Source organism: Copidosoma floridanum, unplaced genomic scaffold (genome assembly GCF_036245765.1).
Source record: "Copidosoma floridanum isolate Cflo_tuat_1 unplaced genomic scaffold, Cflo_Japanese_pri ptg000021l, whole genome shotgun sequence".
Taxonomy (NCBI): domain Eukaryota; kingdom Metazoa; phylum Arthropoda; class Insecta; order Hymenoptera; family Encyrtidae; genus Copidosoma; species Copidosoma floridanum.
Genome location: NW_028321898.1, coordinates 29,613,380 through 29,639,497, shown reverse-complemented (window position 1 = coordinate 29,639,497; position 26,118 = coordinate 29,613,380). Strand labels below are relative to the sequence as shown.

Sequence of the window (26,118 nt, the reverse complement as noted above, 5' to 3'; positions counted from 1 at the left end):
TTCTCCTTTTTGCATTAAAAAAAAAAAAAAAATCAAGTTATTGAAAAGGACTGCAAAAGTCTGAAAAGGACACCAATTGTTTGAGAGTCTCTATAAGAAGTTTACAAAATACTTTGAAAGGTTTAAATGTCATCTTAAGACAACCCAAATATCTCGGACGATTGTTCATCGAGACATCAAAGCGCGTATAGGAAGTAAACGTATCAGCCTTATCGGGAAAAGATGGGTACATATAATATGGAAAAGCATGCCTATACGTACTACATGTACGTATGTATAGAAAAAAAAAAAAAAAAAAAAAAAAAAAAAAAAAAAAAGAAAGAAAAGGAAAAAGGTTAATTACCTGCGGTCACGGTTCGACGAAATCGACTCTAGATCGGTGTCCCCGAAGAAGCGCAGATTCTTCTGCACCAAAGTCCTCTCGGGCGCCGACGAGGCCTCCTCGTCTTCCGTGCCGGTCGTTAAAATCTCGCTCTCCGGTATTCTCGGCTTCTTATCGACGGGCTGCAAAACATTTCAAGCATTCGCCTTAATGATCCCCTCTAGCTCTGCGCCCGCGCAATCACCTCGCGCATATTTTCCGATCTCCACGAGAGAGCTTTATTTGTTTGCTTGTATTCACGTGTCGTTGTTGCTGTTACCCCCCCCCCTTCATCGCGACTCCCTCTGTTATTAACAACCACGGTGCTGGCGTACGTTTCAAGGAAGGCAGGGGGGGGGAGTGGATGGATGTTTACGGCTCTCCCCCTCCCTGTTCTGGGTAAAAGTGAAAATTCTACCGAGTACCGAGAAAACAAAGGTGCGCGCGCGTACGTATACGCGGAAAGTATGTGAAAGTATATAGGTGAGGGAGGCGGGGCGGGAGAGGAAAAAGGATGGAAACGAGTAAAAAAAAAAAAAAAAAAGACGTAGACGACGGTATAGGAACACGCGCGGGTGAGTAGACCGAGGTAAAATAGGATGAGTGACGCGCGAGATGACATGTAAAGTAATAAAAAGCTACGAGGATGCGCGTGTAGCGCGCGTCAATTTTGACGCGTCCCGATTAGAGCCGATGGCACATATCGATGCCGGGTTTTCCTTGACGCGGAAAAAAAAAAGGTGCCGATAAATCCTTGGTACCGGTTAGGCCGAGCGAGCTATATAGGTTGTACAAAGGGAGGAGGTAGTGCAAGGAACACGGATGGCCATGATCGCTACTCCAAATACGCATGTAATGCTTGACAGATATAGATGACGCCAAGCAGATATTTTACCCTTGCGGTTGGCCTTATTTTCTTTCACCCCACCATCGGTCGCCTGCAGGGAGATAACTCGGCTCTCTGTTTTGTCTCTTAAAACCAACTTGTTTGTGCTCAAGGGATCAAAACGAAATTTAATCACTCGTAGGTACATGCATGTATAGAACCTTATTCTAATGATCCTTACTCCCTCATCCCATCCAAAACCCACCAACACTCATCCTCCTCCTTACCAACTTAGCCTTTTATACCCTTTTTTCCACTCTTACCCCGACCTTCAAATCTGGTCCTGCCAGGATTGACCCCAGGGGTAGACTGTGATCTGCCCTATGTCTCCCCGTGACAAGAAAAACAACGAAAAGAAATGTCGAGCGTTCACGTCCAACCCGATATATGAACACGATATTACAAGCAAACGCAAAGATTCACACGTGTCGGGTGGTTTCGTTCCAGCAGCGAGTTGGCGAGGGCGTGCAGGATAATAGATGTTTCCTAATGTAACATCCTCGCGTGTGCAGCCGGCGTGCGCTTTCGGAGAAAGTCCCGAGGTAAGTATCTATTTACGAGTGCCTCGGTGATGCCTATGACTATACAACGTGCAGCTCGCGTTCTGCGGCGTGCAACTTATACTATATATATGTATACGGAGTGTTTGCAAATGCCTGCGAACATAATGTATGTACGTAACGAAAGCGATCCGATCCTTATGGATGTTGGCAAGTGACGCCTCGACTTATATACACTGTATATATATACTTAGACACTCGGCTTTCTGCTTGCCACACTCTGTTTCAGTTGGAGTCAAAGTGAAAGGAGTACTTATACGCGGCATGTCATATCGTAGGTAAGTATATATACTCCTATATTTGTACAATATGCGCATTTACGTCTGGCAATGTCTAAACAAACGGACCACAGTTTTCCCTTTTCCCGTCGATCGGTGTATGCATGCAATTTTTACCCATTATGGTACCAACCCTCTGCTTTCTTTTCACGGCGCTGTGAGCTTATAATTGATGCAGGCACATGTGTTTCCATCATCCTTTAAACTCTTGAACGCGATTTTTTATAGAGTGAGAGTCCGAAAAAGTGAGCAGTTCACATTTTTTTTTATAAATAAAACCAAAAATTTCTTTGGGATAAACAAAAAATTATTTAATACAGATCTTGTGGAAACAAATTTGAATAATCGATAAAAGTAGTACCGATTATTAAAAAAAAAAAAATCTAAGCATTCAGCGAGTAAATCACAAGAGTCCTTTTTTGCCTTGGTATGGTACGAATAAGCTAAAGGAATTATTTTATCAAAAATTTTTAAATTGTTTATAACTATCATATCCAGGGGAACAAAATACATGGCATATAAAAGGCTACAAACCCTACTCGGCACCCCGAACTGAGTGTGACCAATTGTTAAACTTGCCGTTCGATCGATGGCTCATGAATAAATAGCGAATATAAGTGTTCTTGCGCGAAAGATGTAAATATTTTTATTATTTAAGCTTAGCATGTGATGCTTTTTATCGTTACCAGTAAAAGCTTGTTTTTTTTTCCCCCTTTACCCTGATCAAATATTCATCCTCGGCAATGGCATACAAGGACATTCTGATTTTAAAGTTAGTCACGTACAAGCCACACCGACAAAAACAACTCAATATTCCTCGCTCCGTGAATTTGTGCTCATCGGCATGAATTTGCAAAAAAAAATTATTTTTCATTTCATCACAATTTTTTGTTCTGTAAATAGTCACAGTTTGAGAAACGTCACGGATTACTTTGCAGAATACGTGAAACAAAATTCATCCGTACCCCAGATGACGCTACTCGTCGCCGAAAAACGGATTTCCGCCGCTTCCTCGCAAATAATAAGAGAAATATCCGACAAAATTCCCACGCTGGTCATCCGGTTTCCAGAACTGTGGATGAATCCCCACAACCATCGGGTGAAGCGCTTGAAAGAATCATTGCTAAGAAGATACCAGAGGAATTCAATGTACGGAATGATCATTCAACGCCACGTCAGGATAAGTGTTACCAAACTACTAAGAATTTATTTACAAGTGGTTGAAAAATCAACTGGTAAAACTCCGAGGCCAAAGTGCGCGATTTTTTTGATCAACGATTACACGAAAATCAATTTCAAGGAATACTTCGATTTCGCTTGGACAATGAAATTCTTGAACATCGTGGTGTTTCGGTTGACGCAACGTAAAAAGCATCACTCAAAGTTAATGCCAACAAGACCCCCTGGTTTCAAGGTCACGGTGTACCAGTACAACCCATTCAACCATTCGTTGACGACGGAAGCCTTTCCTCCCAAAACTCCATTGTTTTATGACAAATTGAAGAATTTGTACCAGTATGGTTTACTTGCTGGGACACACGGACCCTATCGCAAAGAACTGCTTTTAACACCAAACGCTTCGATGACAGACGTGACCCAATATTCCAGACCGATGGCCGTAATTAATAAAATTTTGGAAAAGAGCCTCAATTTTTCAACGCAACTGGTTCGCATAGATCACGAAGTGGAAAAGTACGAATTTATCGAGTTCATATACAGCCCGATGTTATTTTCAGGATATTTGAGGTCATTGGACAACGTGCCCAACGAAATAATTCTCCTGTTTCCCCAGAATCGTTTACTCATTGTCAAACAGCTTGGTACGCACGAGACCAGGATGCCTTACACTTTCGCACTAAGCGTGTGTGTATTGCTAACAATTACCTTGTTCATTTTTATAGTCATCCGACTTTTTGAGTTCGACAGACAAGTCTGGACTTGTTACAACGTCGTTAATCTTCTGATCGGCAATGCCACGTTGTGCAGGCCAAAAAAAATGTTTGAAAGATGTTTCTTCATCTGCTTGGCCGGCACGAGTGTCATATTTTCGGCGCAGATAATCAACCTGCTGTACGAATGTCACTTGTACCACGAAACATTTATCGGCTTCGACACTTTGGAAGATGTGATTAGACTAAAAATAAATTTGTCGATTCTTTTGCCCACCAAGTACTTTTTGTCCGTTTCTCTCAGCAAAGAGCACAAACACCTGGCCGTTTCGTCGAACACACTCCACGGGGAGGATGAAGCATCCGCGTGTGTGAAATCGTTAATTCGTTTTGGGAAAATTGGAGGATGCGAGATGAGCCTCACGGAAGGAAAACCGCTGGCGGCAAGGTTTGCCAAAAACACGTACGGCTGGAGACTTAATCTCGTCAAAGAGCCGCTTATTTTTTTGTGGAAAGCCATGTTTTTCGCCAAAATTTCTCCGTACGTTGGAAAATTCGGTGAAAAAATACGCAGCCTGCAGGAATCGGGTTTGTTGGATTTTTGGTACAGAAACATATCAGACATCGACGTGTACAAGCAAATGAAGTTCCAAGAGGAGAAAAGAAGACTTTTCAACACTAACGAAATACTATCGCAGTACATAAAGATGATTCACGTGGTTCTCTTTTGTCACTTGCTGTCATGTTTGGTTTTTATCGGTGAATTCGTTTTGGACAAGTATGAGAGACTTAAATTTCAAGGACAGGGTTGCTCAGAAAACGAGTGAGTTTTATTCGCCATAAACAGTGCAAAAGCGTTACTTAATTTTGCAATTTTCAGCAATCGTTCCCAAAGAAAGTGAATTTCTTAATGATCCTACGTACAGCACAATTATGTTTACAAAGATCATTTACCGTGACAATCACTGTGACATGTTGGTTTACTGTTAAGATTTTTCGTTGTTAGCATAATAGAAGGCTGTTTACAATAAATATATGCCAATGGATTTTTGCAAGTATTGGGCACGTACAGATCCTTGAGCTCAGTCAATGGATGTATAATTGACAAAAATAAATCACCCGCTTGATCCGACATTTTTCCGCGAGACATAGGTCCAAGCCTTTGCGTGTTTTCATCGTTTAATGTATCGCCTCTAATTTGTATCTTTTCACTTGTGACCTGCATTATTAAAACACTCCTTGCTTGCCATCGTAGAATTTTATCACGACCATGTATCATGTAATTTATCATGTATCTGTGTAATGCGTTTAATAAATCAGTGTATCATACCGTTGATTTGTATTTTAATTAACGATAAATATCTTTGCCAAAGATTCATACGTTTTTACCTCCTTGTTCGGTCAATGCCTCAAAAGGTATATTTTCACGTACACATTGACCAAATGTAACAGTTAACATAAAAATTAAATCACTACGAATACACAGGCTTCAGAAACACGCTTCGCGTCATGTAAGTATTAATATTGAATAGCTCATTTGTTCATTAAAAACTTTAAACGGACTCGCGACGAAACATGCAATTTATTTTTAATTTAGAAAGAAAAAAAAATCCCCTTTGAATTTCAATGCAAGTTGGGGAAGTAAAAGCTAATGCTACATTTTTCTCACTTCAAAGTCTTGATACAGGGTTCATGAGGGAAAGGACTGTTTTTTAATGCCTCTTCTCTACGCAAACGTCCATACATATTAATTCGTAAACTTGACAGGCGTGACTATGAGATTAGGAGACTTGGCTCTCGTTTGACCACTATACAGAGTAAGCTACCTTAAAATCACTAGCCATTCATATTAAAAGGTTGCAATACCGGTCCATCCGAAAAAAAAAAAAAAAATTTTTATTGATGACGAGATGCACCGCTCCCAACTGCGACGGACTAGCGAAAAATATAAAAGAGCTTACTTTCGCGCTGGACTTGGTCTTGCGGGAGAGGGACTTGAACCATCCTTTCCTCTCGACGTCCTGGTCCTGGCGGTCCCGCGAGCCCTTGAGCTCGCTGCGAAACTGGTCAGGCCGCGTGAGTGTACCAGTGGATCGCGACAGTCTCGAAGGCCGCGGTGGGCTCGGGCTTCCGCTCGGCGTCGACAAGCGCCTGCGCTGTCGGTACTCGTCCTGAAATCAAGAGTTTGTCACAAGTAAGTACTCGGCTCATGTGCCCAATACTTGCTTCGCAAGGCGAACAAAACTATGTGCTTATGGATTAAAAAAAAAAAAACAAATGCCATCTTTAAAATTAATTACAATCATAAGACTTTATGATCAAGTTACTTAAGAATGATTTTTGCCTATGATACTACAATTACACCTACACACGTCTATATTCTATCTCATGCAAGGGCCACGATTTTGATATGTTTCCTTTAGGACGCGTAAGTCCTAATGTAATGTTAATTTATTATTTTTTTTTTTTTCTTCATTCGGTTATTTACGCCACCTCGTGAAATCTAAAAATAATTGACTTTATTTTTCCTTACAGTTGTTTTTCATACAGGACACAATTACCATCGTTGATTCCGAATGAAAGGATTACATTGAAAATCGTAACTCCAAATATTTATAAAGACCCGATGAAAAAAATCATGTGGCAACAAGAGAAAGAGACCTGATGAAAAAAAAAAAAAAAATTTAAATACCTCAAAGAGAGAGAGAGAGAAAAAGTCAATCGAAGGGCGCAAATGATACGTGTAAGTAAGGGTATATATATGTAATAAGGCCATGGGAAGCGGTCGCACGGTTATCAAGCTCGAAAATTCCAGCTGCTCATCCCTCAACGAGTGTCCGTCCTGGACTTTTCACTCTCTCCTCCTCCGCGGTGCCGCATCATCACCCCGCGGTGGTTCACTGCCAAGCTACTATATATATATGTATATATGTATACACCATACAGCTGCACCGCGCAATAGCATCAGCGGCATTGTTGCAGCGCTTCGCTACCAAAGAGAACGATCATATAGGTGTCTATACGTGTGCACGTGTGTGTGTGTGTGTGGGGGGGAGGTATAGGTATTAGGCGAGCTCGGGAACCCGAAGACGGACGGCCGAGGATGCCGCGCGGCAATGGGGCATAAATCACGTCGACGAGTGCCAATCGCTATCGCTCGCCGTTTCCTCCTGCGCTGCATATAGACATATATACGTATATAGCTTTTCATCCTCGCGACGGAGAGAGGGATGCGCGCGGCAGCCGCGTCGATGGATAGATCCGTGTATATATATATATATATATATATATATATATATTTATCAGATCTGAGGATGCAACCGCGGCTCGCGCGTATATGGATCTCGATGCGCTTGTAGGTAGTAATATATACCTACCGAAAGAGAAAAGAGCAGCAGCGCGTGTTTTACCCGAGTGAGTGCTAATGTGCACGAGTTGGAGCACTCATCGTCACTGTAGGTATATATATGTGTACAGCGATGGAGAGGACCAAAGAGGCGTTCGAGTATACACCTTATTTTTATTAGCGTGAGAATTTCGGTAACAAAGGGTGACATTAGAAAATATTCGTCACACAATGGCACTGCACTATCTGTGTATGAAGACTTTCATCGTGTGATTTCGCTTCTACCGTCCCATTGGTTCTCCTCGAGACTGGCAAAAGCTCGAGGTAGAGGGAGGAAAATCATACCCTCGGCGTACGTAACGTTGGCGGAGGCTTTTCTCGACTATATACACTACCCATGCGCATAGGGGGAACGAACGAGCCAACGGGATGGAAAGAGAGCAGAGAGAGAGAGAGAGAGCTGGTGCGGCGGAGGAGGTGGAGGAGGAAAACAGAAGCAAAAAAGCGACGCTTGCGCGCATTCCTGAGCTCTCGAGCCACATATCACGACCCCGGGCAGCTTCCAGTGATAGCTGATGCTCCGGCAAGTATTTCCTCCCTCGATTATCTCTTTCCTCGATGCCATCTCTCTCTCTCTCTCGGTCTATCGAGCCCCGGCACACAGCTAAGCATCAGCTAAGCAGCTACATGTACATCCTATACACCTATACAGACGCGGGCACGTTGCAACGAGGATAAGGAGGAGGAGGAGGAGGACTGGTATTCTTCGCGATGCCCCGCTGCAGCTTAGATATCTCGCGCTGGCATGTATTTGCGCCCATCGCTACTTTTATATTCTTTGCGCCAACTTTCTCCCACCCCCTTATGGTTGATGCCTCTTCTTTCTACTTTGTGTCGTTTAGTTTGTAATATATAATATATACGGCTGTACGTTTTAATTACTCCCACAGTCTCTGACAGAGGGGCAAGTGCGCGTGTTGATACCACGACTTACCAGCTGAACGTAAATGTATATAAACATCCTGCACTTACCGTGTAATTATGTTTACTTCTTTGTTAGGGGGTACACTTGATTGAGCCTTGGCTGATGGCAGTGATGGTATTACACAAGTGTACGATTGCCATTGATCTTTCTCTCGGACGTTCGACAAGTAAATGCGTTTCGGTGATATCGTTGCTTCGAAAAACAAGCTCCAAAAGGACAAATTTTTAAAAGCAATGTTGTTCTTGAATTTATACGAAATAGCGTCGGATTCCACGAAAGGAGAGCAACATAAGGAAAAAATGAGCCAAAAACGAGTGTCCGCGCATAAGGTATATAGGATAAAAGCAACAACAGCATCCATGTATCGAGCCCATAGTGATTAGCAGGGACGGAAACACTCGGTTGTTTGGAGAAAAATGAACGGGTAAGTGAGTACATAAGCGAGCTCGAAGGGGTAATGATGGCGAGGTGAGCGTAAAAGGTCAAAGAGAATTAGATGAGGCTCGGGTAGCGGAGGAGAGGATGAGCGGAGCGCGGGAATATGTAGCTCGTAAGGGAAAAGGGGGGTGGGGGCGGGGGATGGGAGCGTGTTTCACGATTTTCCCCGTCGAGAGATGCTATACGGCTACGTGAGTGTGTGTAACCGGGGCCTCCGCTCGGTGTCGATACGGGCCGCACTACCTATATATACGTGCATGTGTATAGGGCTCGGACATAAATAATATCGATGCGGTAGCCGCTCGGCCAAATAAAACGCGAACCGAGACGCGGCTCCATACCCGTATACGTATATACCAACGAGTTGTAGCGGCAGGCCGTGTTATATACGTGTATCCACTGGCGCGAGGAGCGAAGAGGAATTGCCGGCCGGCCGGCGGAGTGTATTATACCGGTCTCGCCTCTCTACGTACGCGAATGTACATACACATGACATACACAACCAAACACTGTGGCATACCACGACTACGCGTATATACGTACATACATAAACGCGCGCGCGCGTGTGTGTATTTACACGCGCGAAGTGAATAAAGAATAAATTTGCGGAGAATTAAGGAATTATTGAGCCGGGCGGTTTGATGCATCGTCCGCCGGTCCGATATACGGCTCCGAGCGAGGGCATCGTGTGCGAGGGAGCTTTTTCAAGCTGAAGGCGCGCGCTCGGTATATAATATGTAGTTACGTGTGCGGCTACGCTGACTCTGGACAGAGTTGTAATTAGTATCTCAAACGGGTTAAATGCCAATTGGTTTATTTTTATTTTTTTTTTTTTTTCGACAACTCGTCAACAAGAGAGAAATAGTATATGGATTGACGATCCGATCGATGAAAATAGTATCGTATGATCGGTGCTGATTGCAATATCGTCAAAATTTGTCAAAAGGTGTATACCTGCTTCCCGTGTGCGCATCGAAAGAGGCGAGTCCGAAGATAAGTCGGATCCACGAGTTCATCAAAGAAATAATGTCACTCGCACAGGGACGTCGAAAGGATTAAAGGACCAAATGATAAAAGAGAGGCTGTGGCATCTTATCCTTGAGTTTGCAGATGGAACGAAGAGTAAGAGAAGGGACAGGGAGAAATTGCACACCTACCAGTGTGCTCCGAGTGTGTCTCGGCGAGCAAAAAGTGCGAAAGGAAATGGTTCCGAAGATGGGGGGTGGGGTGGCAAAAAGGTTGTTCGCATATAAGAGAGCGAGTGTATACATTATACGCGAGGTGCGCGGCGGCTGCTCTCTGAGCTGGAAAAAGAAAACGTAGGTATATGTACATATACGCACGGAAAGGATGAGAGGATGTATGTATGTGTATATATGTTGTCTGGGAGCTTGGGAGTGTCCAGGTAAGAAAACCGGCTGGCTGGGAGCTTGGTCGCGCTCCGCGTGACGGGGTGTATTAAACGTGCGTATAATACGCGAGTACACAAATACGCGCACCATTAATAACGAGCCGACGCCTGCGCCCATCGTGTATGTAATGCCTGTATACATATTGACAAAGGTCTCCTTGGGAGGCGAAAAACGAGTCGAGGACAGTACAAGACTATACGTGTGATGTACGTACTGCATGCTCGTTCCTACCCTTGACTCCACTGGTTTGGGTTGACTTGTTGCAGGGACACGGTACAGGGGAATATTGGTCGGAATCAAGGGCACAAGTGCCAACTCGTCGTTGATCTTGGGCTCGTGTCAATAACCACCGACTCTTTTTTTTTTTTTTTTTTTTTTTTTTTTTTTCTCCTTCCAACCACTTTCAACCACGTGTCAAGAGGCTTCGACACTTTTTGAACCAGTTGTTCGCGCGAGTGAGTAATGAAGAGGCTTAAATCCACCACTGAGCCTGTAAAAATCTCCAATGATCAATGAGATAACTCAACGTGTGACCATTTGTGATGCATCGAGAATTAAACATCACAAACAACTTATCGCTGGTGGAGGAAATAAGTTGTGACGATTTATCACGCGTGTTTTTATCGCGGACCGATGACTGCGGTTACCAACGTTTCGGGTAACACTTTTTCGCCCCCCTCATCTTGCACGTAAATAATTTCCTTGAAATTACATACAAGAGTAGGGAAAACAAATTTTCTCTACATGCGGGCTACTAATGAAAAATCAATCTCCGAGTGAAACATGCCAAATGGGAGAGAAAAACTTGTTCCGAACAGATAACGTTTGTGACATTTACCCTATACACGAATTACTCATCTATCGTTTTAGAATGTAGTAATGGAACACTTGGTTCTCTAAATGACTTTTTTTTTCTACCCCATAAGGTTTAAGTACGTATATATGCGTAGATGTGCAAAATATATTGTCCAGAATAACGTTTCCCAAAAATTGACCATTCGAATGATGAAACGGGGTAAAAATGGAACCGCGAAGGAATGCGTATACGCGTATAGAAAAAAAAAAAAAAAAAAAAAAAAGAAGAGTATACGGTTTGTATCTCAATCGGCGATCAAAGCTACGTAACCCGAACGAACGAATCGAGTTTTGCGAGCCTGATGTGGAGTAGGAAAGGAAAAACGTTATCATGGCCCGTTGAAGCCGGACGAGCGTGGTAAATCGGCCAACCGTAGGGGGGCGGAACGGGTGTCAATCTCCGCGAGTATAAGGTATACTCCGGTACGTGCGTGCATGTACATATATATATACAAATACAACATTGTAGAGGTAAAATCCATCTCGTAAAAGTCAGGTGGTCGTTTCATTGGCGTCATCGTGGCTGGCAGGCTCGTTAGGGATCGCGGAAGTGCGCTACCTTCCCCTCGCCTCTATATACACTCGCGTCCATTGATACCTTCTATACTTTCTTCCTCGCGTCGGGACGGAACACGTACCTATACAAGCGAGAGCTTATCGGCTCGGCGTAATTCCATACCACGAGCGCTAACCGTTTTTTCTCTCGCCTCACGTGCAACGAGAGAGGAGTTATGATTTATGCGCGTAACGGATCACTCACGTGTGTCTCACCTTCTTCCCCTGCTATTCTCTCCGCCGCTGTTTCCTCGTTCGGATCGGGGGGGTAAACGAAGGTATTCTATGGCCCATACCTACCACAGGTATGTGGTTAGAAAGTAGGACAGTGAGTGTGTGTAATACATCACGAGATTGCCGATTATTTTCATTGGAAATTTTTGAATACGAAATTGATTTTCCGCTCGTATTGGCGATGAAAATTGACATGCAGTCTCCCGAATGACTCAAGTGTGGTTGTTGGTGCACAGCTTTTTGACGATCAGCCGTTTTGTTGTAAATTCATTTAGAAAGGACCCGAGGACTCTAAAAAGCACACAAATCAAGCATGTAGGTGTTTTTCCTTTGGGTGACTATACCAGTCTTGATATTTCCAAAACTTTATATTTTTAAAAATGTTATTTTTCAAGACAGATCTGTCCAACCATGTCTCAGACTGGAAAATAATGTCCGTATAATGCACGTTAAAAGTAAAAAACGCACATCACTGTAGGTACACCAAGGCTAAAAAATGACTGACTGGCCCATTGGTCGAAGGGAGGCAAATCTCGTGTATTACTCAGCAATATGCACCTCCATGGTAGCTGGTCCAATTTTTCCGGCCCCGTGCAACGAGAGCCGTTTGGAAGGGAACGACGCTCATTACGCGTGCAGCATGTATTTATATCACGGGACGAATATTAATTAGCGCGATAGCCACGCCAGGGGGGAAATTCGTCCTCGTCCACTGTCCCAATGCACGCGTATCCATGTCACGATGGGCACGGCCGTGCCCTCGGACTCTCTTACATTGGATGGCCTTTAGAGGTGCTCCTTGAGATCTCGCTTCTCCATCTCGTGGGTGCCCGCCTCTCTAGTAATTAACCCATTTCGCAGGCACCATTAGTACACACGCGGCCTGGCTCGTTCGCCGGATGCTGTGTACCTATTGGTACACGTCGGCGTGCGAACCGAGTCGCGGTGGAGTACCGGTGGAAAAGGCAAATCAGCACTGCTCGTATATGGAGCTCGAGTTGCAATATCTACCGATGTGTATTGTGTGAGTATGTATATACCCACTGGCGCTGCTAATGTAATTTTACTTGGGCAAACGTTTCATTTTCCGCTCCTATTGGCTTATACCCTTTCGGCTTCCATTCACTGCGGGTGTATAATTAGACTCGATTGAATTACACCCCCCCCCCCCGAGGGGGTCAAGTTATCACTCGAGAAACAGGAATGATGATGGATCGCGACGTGCAATCTGTGTAACGGTATGAACCGATAAACCGGCAGGTGTTGCCTGAAATGTGTACCGATCTGTCAATTAATAATTTCTTTTTTTTTCTCTTCATTCGATGAAACAAAAAACAAAACAAAAATTTGTGTTTTACGTTGTGCTTCAAAATTGTCAATTGCCACAACCACTTCCACCATTTATCGATTTTCCGATAAAAACAGTTAAACAGGACCACTTTGAGTTTGGATACACGAAAACTTTGTCTTTGAAAATAATCGTCGTAAGTAAGTACGTTTTCCTTCCGTGAATCATCGGGTGCCCAAGTATACCTGCACACACATAAGCATGTATGTACGGTCACTCGGAGTAAGTATTACAGGTTTCGAGCATCATCATCATAGATGTATAAATGTATGTGTACTCGGTGCGGTCCGAGCGTGTCAGCCCCCTTCCGCCCTCTTCAGCCGCCCAACCGTGGAACTGTCGATAATTTAAACGATATTTATTAGGACGTGTTGAGTTCCCCGACACGTAAAGTCGTTAGCATATTCCCCTGCGTTTTAATGAGAAAGTAGCTGCGCGTATATACACACGCGCTAAACCCGATGTTACTTTGCGCGCAAAGTGATGCGGAAAGCTGCTCACGCGCACATTCAAAGTGCACACGTGTGGGGGAGGGGGGAGGGTGGGTTACGTGTATACACATATACACTCGTGCACATGTACACAGAGAGAGAGAGAGGGGGACGGTCGAGGAAGCGTGAATGAAAGATTGGAAATGCTAATTCTCGACGTCGCGCTATAAACAATCATTAATCCACGGGCGCTTAATGGGCTTTTCTCGGGCTAAATTTCCTATACGCGAAAGCGTCGTCGAACTCGCTCGCTCGGCGACGCTCGTCCTTTTGCACATACGTAGATGCACGGTTACATTATACATATACATATATATATATATATATATATATACATGATGCGCACACACGAGCAGAGTTTCACTTTTTCTCGCGCGCGCATTCGCGGTTCGCTCGTATATGTGTGTGTGTGTATTTATTACCAGGAATGTTTCTTTTTTTTTTTTTTTTTTTTTTTCGCATGCTTTCCCGCACTTGTATGCGCCATCTCTATTTTTTTTCCCCCCCTTCCACCTTTCGACGCATTAACGACTAAATACATCACCTCATTGCCGCGAGATGAAACAAAACCTCTTATGATTTATCGTATTAAATTCCGCGGCAGCTGGCCTGTATTAGTCAACACTTGCCGAGCAGCGATGATGGCGTGCGCGGGACTGTTGAGGTATGCCGACTGGCTGTTTTTAATTGAAAACGAGCCTCTCGGGTAATTGAACGCCTCGTTTTCATCCGCATTTGACGCAGGTATTGAATGCACTGAGCGTACCCGAGAAATACCCGAGAGATTGTTTTATTTTTTATTGTCTTACTTTTCGCATTGATTAAAAATGTTTATAGTTTCAGCGATTCCGTGCACTGCTATACTAATTGTCATCCAGATCGTCCTCGTAAACATTCATCCAGTCGCCTTGCAACCACCAGATCATCGATGTAGCTTGATAAGCTTCCATCGAAAAAGTAAAATGGTAACAAGTAAAGTGACGATTCGAAAAAACCAAGCCAAGTATAACCCATACTTGTATAAGTACTCCTGACTGTTTGGGTTTGCAACCACATGTACATATGGAGCGTGGGAATAAAGAGCCGATGTATATAAATTTTACTTTTTTTTTTTTTTTCATTAAATTTTCGCGTGTATCATCGCTACATACGTATAAACACACACACTTGCACCGAGCAAAGGGGTGAACTGCATGGGTAAAAGCGAGAGGGAGCCGGGGAGTTGGGTAACGTGTCTCGTGGAGCGCGCATATTATCCACAGCTCGAGGCTTAATTATACGAAGAGTCACCCGCGATAAAACTGCGCGCTCGCTGAGGGGTCGGGGGAGGGGAGGGGGGGAGGAATCGGCGGAAAGAGCAGCTTCCTCCTCGGAGGGGCATCATGCATGAGGCTCCCATGGCAGGAGCAAAGAGAGCCCCTCGACGAAATTCGCGCTTCGTTCACACGACGTGCAGCCCTTTTTGCCCTCGCGCTCGGGGCACACAATATTATACACACACAGACCGAGCCCTACAGTCATGGGTTATACAGGGATACTGACGGCCGCTGCTGCGGTTACGGCTGCACCGGACTATGTGTGTGTATCCTTTGAAAAAGCTCGTCGGTCAAAGTTTCACGCGGCGCGATAAAGCGCTGGGTGCTGAAGATGCATCTGCCGCCGACTCATATAGCCGGGCAATATGTATAAGGCGCGCATCACGAGCGAGAGCGCATATAAACGCCGAGGAAGGAAGAAGAAGAAGCAGAGCATCGGCGCATGCATGTATATATATATATGTACGTATAGGAAACGAGCGGAGAGGATGAGATACCATTCGGATATCGCTCCCTCCCCCGCGCGGCCTCCTTTCCTCTCTCTCTCTCTCTCTCGGACGACTACTCCTGCAGCTCTATTATCTAGGCTCGTTTCGAGCCAGAGGGGGAGGCGAGCTGGCTTCAGATCGGCTGCCAGATCGATTCTCAAGGCTCTTAGCGGTTTTCTCCTCTCGTTCCCTCCCGCCCGCCTGCCCGTGCACATAGGTATGGGTGGTTTTTTTTGCTGCCCTTTCCTCATGCCGGCAATGACTGACTCATCCCTCGGCTTTCTTTTCCTGCTTAAAGGCTCGCCTCATGGGGGGAGGGAAGGGCCTGCTTTTCAGGCTGATATTTAGACACGCGTGGGTTGTATATAAGTACGCTCGATGTTGTGTCATCGTTGTCTCACTTTGAGTACACATCGTTGAGACCTGCTGATGAATTTTGGTGCGACAAATATAGTCGAGGGTTGTTGTTGTTTTTTTTTTTTTTTTTTTTTTTTCTTTCGAATATCCCATGTAACAAGTGCCGGAAGAAATTTTAATTACAACATCAATTTGTCAGAAGAAAAAAGTACAAATTATCTTAATTTAAAAAAAAAAACAAAAAAAAATATTCACCCTATACAGTACGGTGTCCAAATCAATCGTTGATTCATAGAAAATGTCAAACACAATTACGTGACACATTGAGCCATACAGTTACAAATAAATTTACTCGATACCTTTGCATCGGGGAAAATAACACAATAAAATAAATCATGGGTGAACCTACAAGGTGGACGTGTAAAAAGAAGCATGCGAATGAACAAAGTTTTTTTTAAAAAAAGTTAAAAATATCAGGGTAAAAAGGAGCACTTTATTGACGTCCAAAGGAGGAGGTGCGGGGGGGGTGGGTTCGAGAGAGGAAAGACGAGACGGAAGAAAAGCGAACGAGGGCGAAGATGAGCCGCGGAGTAAGTATACGTATATAAGCACACACAGCGAGAAGAAAAAAGCGCGATGCCTTGCATACACATAAATATATACAGCAGTATGGGTACGAGGTGTTATATGTATATACGGAATAGAGCAGCCGCCGTGTACGGTCTATGGGATATACCTACGTGCATATGTATACATAAACAGGTCGTATCAGGGAATTGCGATCGCGACTCGTTGTCGGCAACTCCCCAACACAACGAGAGGGCACATCATCGCCGGGGCTGCATATCCGACATTTATCCGGGCCCTCGTGACGAACCCTGTATTATATATACACACACCGCTCGCACAAAAGATATATCTCGGATCACTTGTCCTGACTTTTTACTCGCCATACTCCGTACACTCTCCACGCCAGCAATCCTTTTTTTTTTTTTTTTTTTTTTTTTTTTTTTTTACTTGCTCCTTTGCTTTCACGCGTCTCTCTCTCTCTGCTCCTCTTTATTGGTCGTGCAAATATGTTGCTGGTCTTTATGTTACACGCCCTCGGATCCCCGTTTCCCAAGAGCTGGGAAAACTTTTAAAGATTCTCCTGGTCTCTTTAACAAGTATAATACACCTTCAAGTAGCATCGATAAAAATGCACGCTCGTAGCGAAAAACTTGAGAACTGCACCAAGAGTACCGATTTGTCCGTCATTTGGTGGTACCAATATGCCAATAAACGAAAAATTCGATCGAGCAGGAGAAAAGATCGATCAAAGGTAAAAAAAAAAAAAAAAAAAAGGCTCCCATTTGCATTCACCCGAGCGTTCACAGCGTCTCACGTCCTTGTGTACTACATGGGATTGTACATACACTCGCAAACACTATCGGTCCCCGACGATCGGCCGATCCGATCTTCCCGTCGCATTGTTGTTTTAATTCAGTCATGACGCGTGCTCTGACTCTCCCTTTTTTTTTCGTTGTATTACCTTTGACTGTACTTTTATGGGGTCGACGTCTCGATTATACGGTACGCGACGAGAATATAGTTCTCTGCAAATTGAATCCCAGTGCAGGACCTTATGGCCCGTGAAATGCGAAACGCGTGGCTCGTTCGTTTATTTATGGTCGTGTAAAGAACAGTTGGCATGCCAATGATGGGCATAGCGTTTGACGCGTGTGTGTTGCTTCGGACCGAGAAAAACGGTTTTTCAGCGACGTGTAACGATTCACCGGGACTCGGTTGGTCGATAATAGACCGAGATCGGTAACGATGGGCAATCGAGGATATGGGCGGAAAATGAGTTGGAGGAAGGAAAAAAAACAAAAAGAAGGGCGTTAAAAAATGTTACTAGGCCGTTTGGTGTAACGGGAAGGAGTGACGACGCACCGGTCCTCGGAGACGAAGAGATGACATTACGACGCGCGGAGAGCTAGGCGTGCCTTAATTTCCCGTGCGTATCTGTGTATATAGGCACTTTTGCAAATTACCACCTCGCCCTGCCGTCTCTCTAAGACGGGATGGCGCAATGACGCCGCGTTATTTTATTTTCATTGTTCCTCGCGGACTGGAGTGGCTCTCCTTCGTTTGTTCACTCCAAGCTGACTCACAAACTCGTACCGCAGCCGATACGCGATTTTCGCGAGGTGTTGATCCATTCGGGTTCCCTCGAGGTGTTGTGCGTCTTTAATAGTTTATAAATAACTTTGAGCATACCCTCCTAAGAACTTCAATATTCGAGAAGTCCTCAAATAACGTTAAAATTATCGAAAGACTGGAAAAGACTTGAAACACGTCGCAAGGCCGTGAAAATCTCATTTCACTCGAGTCCAAAGTTGTTGTCTCCTTTATTCGTTTACCAAGCCCCTATGATCTCGACTTCTCAAAAGTAATAATAGCAACAACGACTTGTGCTGTATGTTTGCACCAGATCGATCCAATTGTCGTGGTAAGTACTCGTATTTTTCCATTTTTCCCCACTCGAGACTCACACACACACACACACGATCGATCCAACGTTGCTCCGAGCCAATGAAAGAAATTTAAAAGCTCGTTACACCTCGATAGCCCCCCTCGGTTGATTCAGGGCTCGCGATAAAGTTTCATTCACTCGCGCAATTTACGCAGTTCGTCGAGAGAGCACTTTTCAGATTATTAGTCCACGAGAAAAACTCGATAACTGCCACTGCCCCCCCCCCCTGCACACACCCCCTTGAAGAAGAAGAGCGCCGCTTCGATTTTAATACGAAAATAAGTCAATCGGTCGAGCGTAGCCGATGATGGTGCGGCGGCAGGAGGAGTAGGAAAAAAAAAGAGGAGCTCCGGTAATTGGAATGTATATTTATTAATTACATTACATGCTGCGAGGAATAAATGGTTTCGGCCGCGAGCGAATTATTAGCATTCCATCACCGGGGGCCCAGAACTGGTTCGGCAAGTGACATTGAATTTCTTTGCTTTCGAGCGGCCCTTTTGCCTCGCTGGCTCGTTCGTTCGTTTAAAAAAAAAAAAAAAAAAAAAAAAAAAAAAAAAAATAAGGACTCCGCGTCTAATGAACGAACAAATCATCCTTCGACGTGAGTGATAATCGAGGAAAACCTTTTCTCTCGTCACTATGTATACCACACGTGTGCCTATACATACATATGTACATCGATGGAACAACAAAGCAGATATACATATAGCTATGACGAGGAAAAAAGAAAAATAATAAAAAAGGACCGAGCATGCATACGTTTACGTAGAGGTACAGCGTGCGACTGTCGAAAAATCCAAGCGAAACGCGACGAAAGTGGGTGGGCCAGGGCAGATAACAAAGGAAAAAAGGAAAGAGGAGGGGGCGGGCGGGCAGCCTCCTCCGCGTTAGCATGGAATCCACGGGCGCCATTACCCGAGATAATACGGAGCTCGGCCGGGAGTAAAAGCAGGAGAGGAACAATAGCCGTGGATCCCGCGCGTATACATGTGGTGCACACCAAAGGAGGAGAGAGAGAAGAGGGTTGACTCGGGCGCCCCACTTGTTCGGGCCGGCGCGTGCGCCAAACACCCACACCTGCAGCCACATATAAAACGAGCATGTATGCGCCCTCGCGCAATTACGCGGAACAGTTCGCACCGGCGTCAGGAGTAGGGCAGCTCTGCTCTCGCGCGTCCTCCCACATCGGGCCGCGCGCGGTTGTTGCCGTTGGCCCGGAGGGGCCTGGAAGAAAAGCACCGCTAAACCGCGCGCCACTTTTTTCCTCTTCTTCTTCTTCTTTTTTTATTGTTCCGCGTGCACGTGTTGTATATACACGTATAGTCTTCTTCCGCCTGACTCGGAGAATTATGGGAGCGGCCCCGAGAGCAGTACTGGACACGCGGGGGGGGGGGGGGGTTCCTTTTTCGTTCCGATACGGGCTGATGCAGTTATTTCGCGTACATTAGCTCGCGTGATTTGGCAGCTTCTCGTACACCGCGCTTTTGAAAGAGATGTGTCGAGAAAACGGGGCCCCTGGCTCTACACACGGAGAACCAGGGAATCCTCGAGCAAGGACTTTTTTTTTTTTTTTTTTGGAAGCACTGGTGTCTACGATAAAACGTTGTGCCACTTCCGTACGGCGAAGTAGTTCGCGCAGAGGTGGGTGGGACGCCTATACTTGTTGGTGTGGCTTATCGAGGCCCGATTCGGACAACCTATGCGAAAGAAAGGGTTGAAAGGCGAGTGAAAACTGGCAGAGTAAAATAATATGGGGAAACAAGGAACAAGCGACTGATGCTTTTAGCAACACCCCGTACGAGTACGTGCGATGCAGCGAGTTTGTGCGTCGTTATAATTGGGTTTAAGCACCGCTGATTTTAAATTTACTTCTTGGAGTATAAATTAGGTCATTGCAAATCAGTGACTGGTGATTTTTTTTTTTTTTTTTTTTCAGTCTCACCATGCTTTTGCACTTGAAATGACATTTGTCGTCAAAAAGAACGGTATTTCCCACTTATTAGTATCTACATTCCACCTGGCTCCAGAGGAGGACGATACTACTCGTGCTTTACGGTGTTTCGTGCATTATTATCATTGCGGGAGTCGGTGCCGGTCGGTCGGTAAATAAAGGACTCTCGAGCAGTGTAGGCTGCAGATAGTGCCGTTGGCTTTTTATCGAGCGAATACGGTATTTCCGATTTTTTTCCTCCCCCTTCGTTTCCGGGGCCTATATCTGCGCTTTCTCGGCCTAGAGCGCGGATACGACGTCTGTGAGTATATACACGCGTTTTGAGAGTGACTCGGCCGATGCGCGAGAGCGACCGGCGAACGCCCCGAGCTCCGAATTGATAGTTTGCTCGAGACGCACAATAAAACGCATGATGCCACCACATGGACTATCTTTACTTTACTACCGAGCTAAGTATAAGAGGAGAGACATTACAGTTTGTACTCTTCATGTACAGGTAATGGTCATCATCGTTTTTGATTTTTTTTTTTTACTCTCACGTCTCTTGCGGTTACAATCATAGACTGCATTGTATTTACACTCTTTAATACCGTAAGTAGCGCTTCTCTGTGACTTTTATGCCTCGGTACAGTGAAGACTACATTAAGACCACCACAACGGTGCAGCGTAATCCTTATTAATATTCTGATTAAAATTTTCAGGATAGTCTAGTTATTGTTGTTGAACAGTAAGTGTACACTTGCACCCAACTTGGCTTCTTTCGTGCCACGATCCTTGAACAATTTCCATCTTCGACAATGGCCCTCAAACATTTTTTGTCAAGCAAAGTTAAAGCCGGAGTGGAGGAATTACGATCTTCGTTCTCTGTACAGCAGATGGTTGGATGACCTTTGAAGTTCTAGGCCGCAGTGGAATGCGTTGTGGTAATTTCTGCTTCTTGCAGTGATCCATCCGGTCTTTGCCATAAAAAAAAAGGCCACAAAAAGCAGGAAGGTATTTATTGTTTTCAGCCTATGTAGCCAGGAATAATGCAGCCAATGAATTTAAAATCTTTAAGTATTCCTTCCGCTACTGCTGGTATCATTCGGTTTTTGCTCGAACGATTTTAACGTTTGTTTTTTCAAACAACCAAGTGAGCAACAGGAAGAAGCTATAGGATTTTAGTATTACGATTTAGACGTGGCCTACACCACTAGTCCCAAGTATTTCAAATACGGATGGTCCTTGTTCTCGGAAGATGTCACGGTTATTTAACAACGGGTTCCATTGATAGTTTACAAAAATAGGTTCAGTATCTGCTTTGGCATATCTAATGCAAAACAGTATACTACAGTAGGGTTTTTATTTTTATTTTTTCTAATCTTTGCCGTCACTAACACGCCACAAATGTAACAAAACGAATCAATTTTATCTATGGTCCTGCTTGCTTCCACCTGATCCTTTAAGGACACCGTGGGGCTTTATGTTATGTACGCGGGTCTTCAAAGGTTCGAAAGCTTACATTGCGGGGACTTGGTGATGGTTGAAGCACTGCAGGGTATAACAACGCTATGAGAAGTTTGGCAATCCTGGTTCATTTAAAAAAAGCGCGAGGCAATTGAATCATCTTGGCTTTAGGTTTGAATTGTGCACGTTGACGCTACAGTATATGGTTTTACACGCTGTTGAACACGTTTGGACCTCGGGATGATTTCTGCCAGTTCCCAACGCGGACGCAGGGCTCTTCCAGAAAGCGTATCAAGAGAGACGTGTCCAGCAACGACAGCTGTCCGCGAAGCGCTGAGTGAAGCGAGGGTCCGAGCATTAATAAGCACGTCTCGCACCGACTGTACGCCGAGACGAGAAATAAAGCCTCTCACAGTCTGTACACGCGGACGAAGTAGGAGGATCATCCGGAGGGGATGGTTTCCTCCTCCCCCGGCTCTCTTGATACTTCTCTCATGAGCGACTTCATCGGGCCAAAGCCGCATTAACTGGATTCCAGTGCGCGGGGCTTTCCACCTCTCCCGTGGCATTATTACAGGTACGTATACTCACGTATATCTCGGGGGCCCAGGACATCCTTCGCTCGGAACTGAGGGAAGAAAGAGAAAAAAAAAAAAAAAAAAGACCCAAGAAAAACGTCTCTCGGCTCGGAGACCTACAAACCCAGCTCCGGCTCTGCTCTCGTTTGCTCTCCGCGAAATTGCACGCTGCTCGCCCACCACCGCCCCAGTAGGTAAGTACGCCGAAGAGGGCGTAACCATCGCGCGATACAACAGAGAACACTCCGATTCCTCGTTAGTCTGCCTATATGCGTGTGTGTGTGTGTCTGTACACAGTCTCTGATGCCCAAAGGCTCGAGTCCTTTCCTCCTCCTCTGCCAATCCGTCCCTCGCAGCACCGCGTCCCCTATACACCGGGCCCTCTATGTGCACGTCGTTTACTCCCGGGCCCGAATTACAGGTCTATCCCGAGGATGCAACATGTTTATCCGGTGCTGGAAGGCGCACTTGTAATAGCTGCCGTTATGGGTGCTTGTGTGTACGCACAAAAGGAGGTTGTAGGTGGTACGTATCATCCCGACCGTTAGCTATGCAAATCCACTGGTGTATAAATATACATGTACCTGCAGCCATGTGGGCCCGTCGATGCGAGATCGTTTCGTATTCCCCGTGGATATGCGAATACATACATATATATATACACGCTGGGCCAGGTTGTTGTATACGTGTACACACCCGGTGTGGGTGATGGTCCGTTCGTTCGGTACTGCGTCGCAACATCCATTATATAAATATGTGGAGCCCCTTTGTTAACTGTAATTTCGATCCTATTGGAAAAACCAAAATACACAAGCTCGCGCCTCGTGTGCGTGCATACCTCGATTGGCCGTACCATCAGGCCGATGGTAACAAGTGTATACAAAAGAGCACCAGGACTCCCGGGCTCATCGCTCATCGTCGGGGCGAGGGAGACACACGTCCAATGAATACATTTGTCGCCGTACGTGTACAGTAGGGGAGTCGCAGGTGCAGGTACATCGGCATTAGCGGCCGGGGCAATCTCGCCGGAGGACGGAGCAAAGGAGGAAGGAGTATAGGTATATATAGGGGGAAAGAAAGGACGGCCAGGAGCAGCACGTAGGAAAAAAGGGAGAAGAGTAGAAGGAGGAGAAGAAGAAAGAAGAGGCACAGCATCAGCGCGGTAGTCAGCGGCTCCTGAGAAAAGAATTTTCCCGTGAGGAGTAGCGCAACGGTGGTGGGAAGGAGGAGGATCTTTGTCGGTGCGCCTGTCACTTCCTCGGCTAATTATAAGCTGAACAAAACCTCCGCATTAGCGATAATTGCCTTCTATAAGGTCACGGGCAGGGAAAGGAGAGGCGACCGTCGGTGGCCCCCCCTCCCCCCCTGTATATACCAACATCTATCTATCTATCCATGGAGCGAAAAAAATAAGCCGAGCAGCTCCTACGGATGAGAGAATCGAGGAAACACTAGGGAATCTGCTGCATTGTGCTACTGGCTCTATGTGTATATATATATATATACCTCCGCTTTCAATGGTGGTGGTGATGGTGGTTTTTTGCACTCCTCGCAATCCTAGCTTGTGTATACACAGGCAGCTCTTCTCGTCCGCACTGCATTATACAACGTGAATGGGTACACACACCACTGGGTATATAGGTAATACCTACACGTAATGTAAGGTGTACCATGCAGCAGTTGCCGTGACAATGTCAACCCCCCCCCCCCACACCGGTCGCTGCAGCTCTCTTTCTCCGCCACATGCTCTCACTCTCGTTCGCGCGCCGCTGATATAATATTACTTTTCCTCGAAATTAGTTTCAATCTTCCGCGGTGCTGTTGCTGCTTGTGCAATTGCGTGTACGCGTCGTCTATTGCAGAATAATGCCACGTGGTATTTATTTGTCGTCGCACGCATGTATATCGTGTTGCATCGCAATGATGTAAAGCGAGATGGATACGCGTACAAGTATAATATATACCCGAGACCTCCTCCGTCGACTCCGTTCTCTCATCTCGAAGCTCATTATTCGCGCTGATGATCGCTGTTATTTTGTCGTTGCCGTGACCGTGTTCATTATATGCATGTACATCGCACCGAGCTTTTGTTGCGATCGACGATTGTTCGCGTGATTTACGATCTCCCCCCCCCCCAAAGTTTCTCTGTTTACCTTTACAAAGGTTAATTTTTACAATAACGCAATATTCGCAGTTTGATATCCCTTTTCGTACATTACATTGTCATCCATGTTCATTCGTGCTCGAATACACCGTCATTTCCGAGAGGCTTTTCATCCCAAATCCATGACCTGCGAACTTTATTATCATTAAAAAGTGATTTTGTATACCTCATCATCAAACACATACCTACTACTCAACCGAATCCAATTTTTTTCTTTCCATTGAAGTTTTTTCCTACACGCTATTTTGTTTTGTTTATACATATACATACATACCGATCTTGCAAATTAATTGCATGCAATATTATACTTTGGAGTGACACGCGTGATAATTATACCACACGCGGCATCAATAAAAGCACCTACTTATATAACACAGTATATCCGCAATAACGTTTGAAGACCAATAACAGTAATATTTTTTTTCCCCACAGTGCTCGCATGGCACACCAAAATGACACATTAGCTCGAACGGATCGTGTAAAAAGCATCGGTTTGAGAAAAACACGGCAAAACCGAGAGCATTAACGATACACGTCCCACCGTGCTCGACACCGCCATCCTCATGGTCTATTTGCCAGTAATATCTCGGGAGGGAGGGACAGTCACTTTGGGCGTTTTTCTCCTCGTCGTTGCTGCTCCTGCGCGCGACCACCCATGACATTACTCCAGAGAGAGCGGCCGAGCTTGCACACGCACACGCGAGCAGGTACGAAGAGGGCGGTGCCCCTGTGCGTCTTTTTCTCCCCCCCCTCCCTTCCCCCGTCTTCCGATCGAGTATCGCATATACATCGAGAGCCAGGGAGTACACCTACAAAGGGGAGGGGAAGCAGATAAGGGACTGCACGCACATCTATACGGATATCTCGTATAATAGTAGAACTAGAGTGAGATCGTGTATATATATATATATATATATATACATATGTATATACATGCAAGTGCGGCGCGCGAGCATATATTATTATCAATCACCGGCTATAATGCTGGCCTCCCCGATCGCGCGCATATATATACATCTGTGTGGTAGTATGTGGCCTCCTACGGCCGATCTCGCCGAACGTATATGTACGCACCGCGGCTGTATGGATGTACCTGCGAAGCAACACACCCCGCAGCGCCGGCCCCGTTTATTAGTCGGCATCGGAGGGCGCGGATAAAAGATAAAGGGTCGGGGGGAACACCCGCGAAATTCAACAATCGACGTTTATTCGAGCGAACCGGGCTTCTATCTGCCACCGCACAGAAAAAAAAAAAAAAAGGACAAGGATGACCGAGGGTTTACACTCGCAGCGAGCTGAGGAAGATGTGTGGTCTCAACTTTTTTTTCGCAGACTCGTGAGTCGACGTATCTATAGGTACGAGTGTGGGGAATCGGTATAGTTTTTTTTTTTTTCTTCTTTGCTTATCGCTGCGTTACACGAGCTTTCGGCGTGATTGCCGATTTATTGAATGAAACTGTACCAACCATCCCGGTATTGTTTGTCGTTTGGCACGTTTTGATGCTGATAAACGGAGAGTAGTATTGGTAACGAGCGAGCCAAGGGCCGCCCTCCTGAAATCGGCGGCTTCGGCTTCAGTAGATGCGTACCGAGTACGGTCAGACGCAACCAGTGTACGTGCGTTAATCGTGCCGATTCTACTGATTCTTGTTTGCCATAGCA

At 45.3% G+C, this 26,118-nt stretch overlaps 1 protein-coding gene across 1 annotated transcript in view; it reads right to left on the bottom strand.

Moving 5' to 3' along the window:
• Positions 1–26,118, bottom strand: part of blo (bloated) — a 180,523-nt gene that overhangs the window by 5,965 nt on the left and 148,440 nt on the right. The window contains exons 3-4 of the mRNA XM_023390494.2: positions 5,936–6,145; positions 344–504 (exon numbers count right to left, since the gene is read on the bottom strand). Coding sequence (XP_023246262.2) covers positions 344–504; positions 5,936–6,145 — 371 coding nt within the window. The remainder of the gene's footprint in view (positions 1–343; positions 505–5,935; positions 6,146–26,118) is intronic.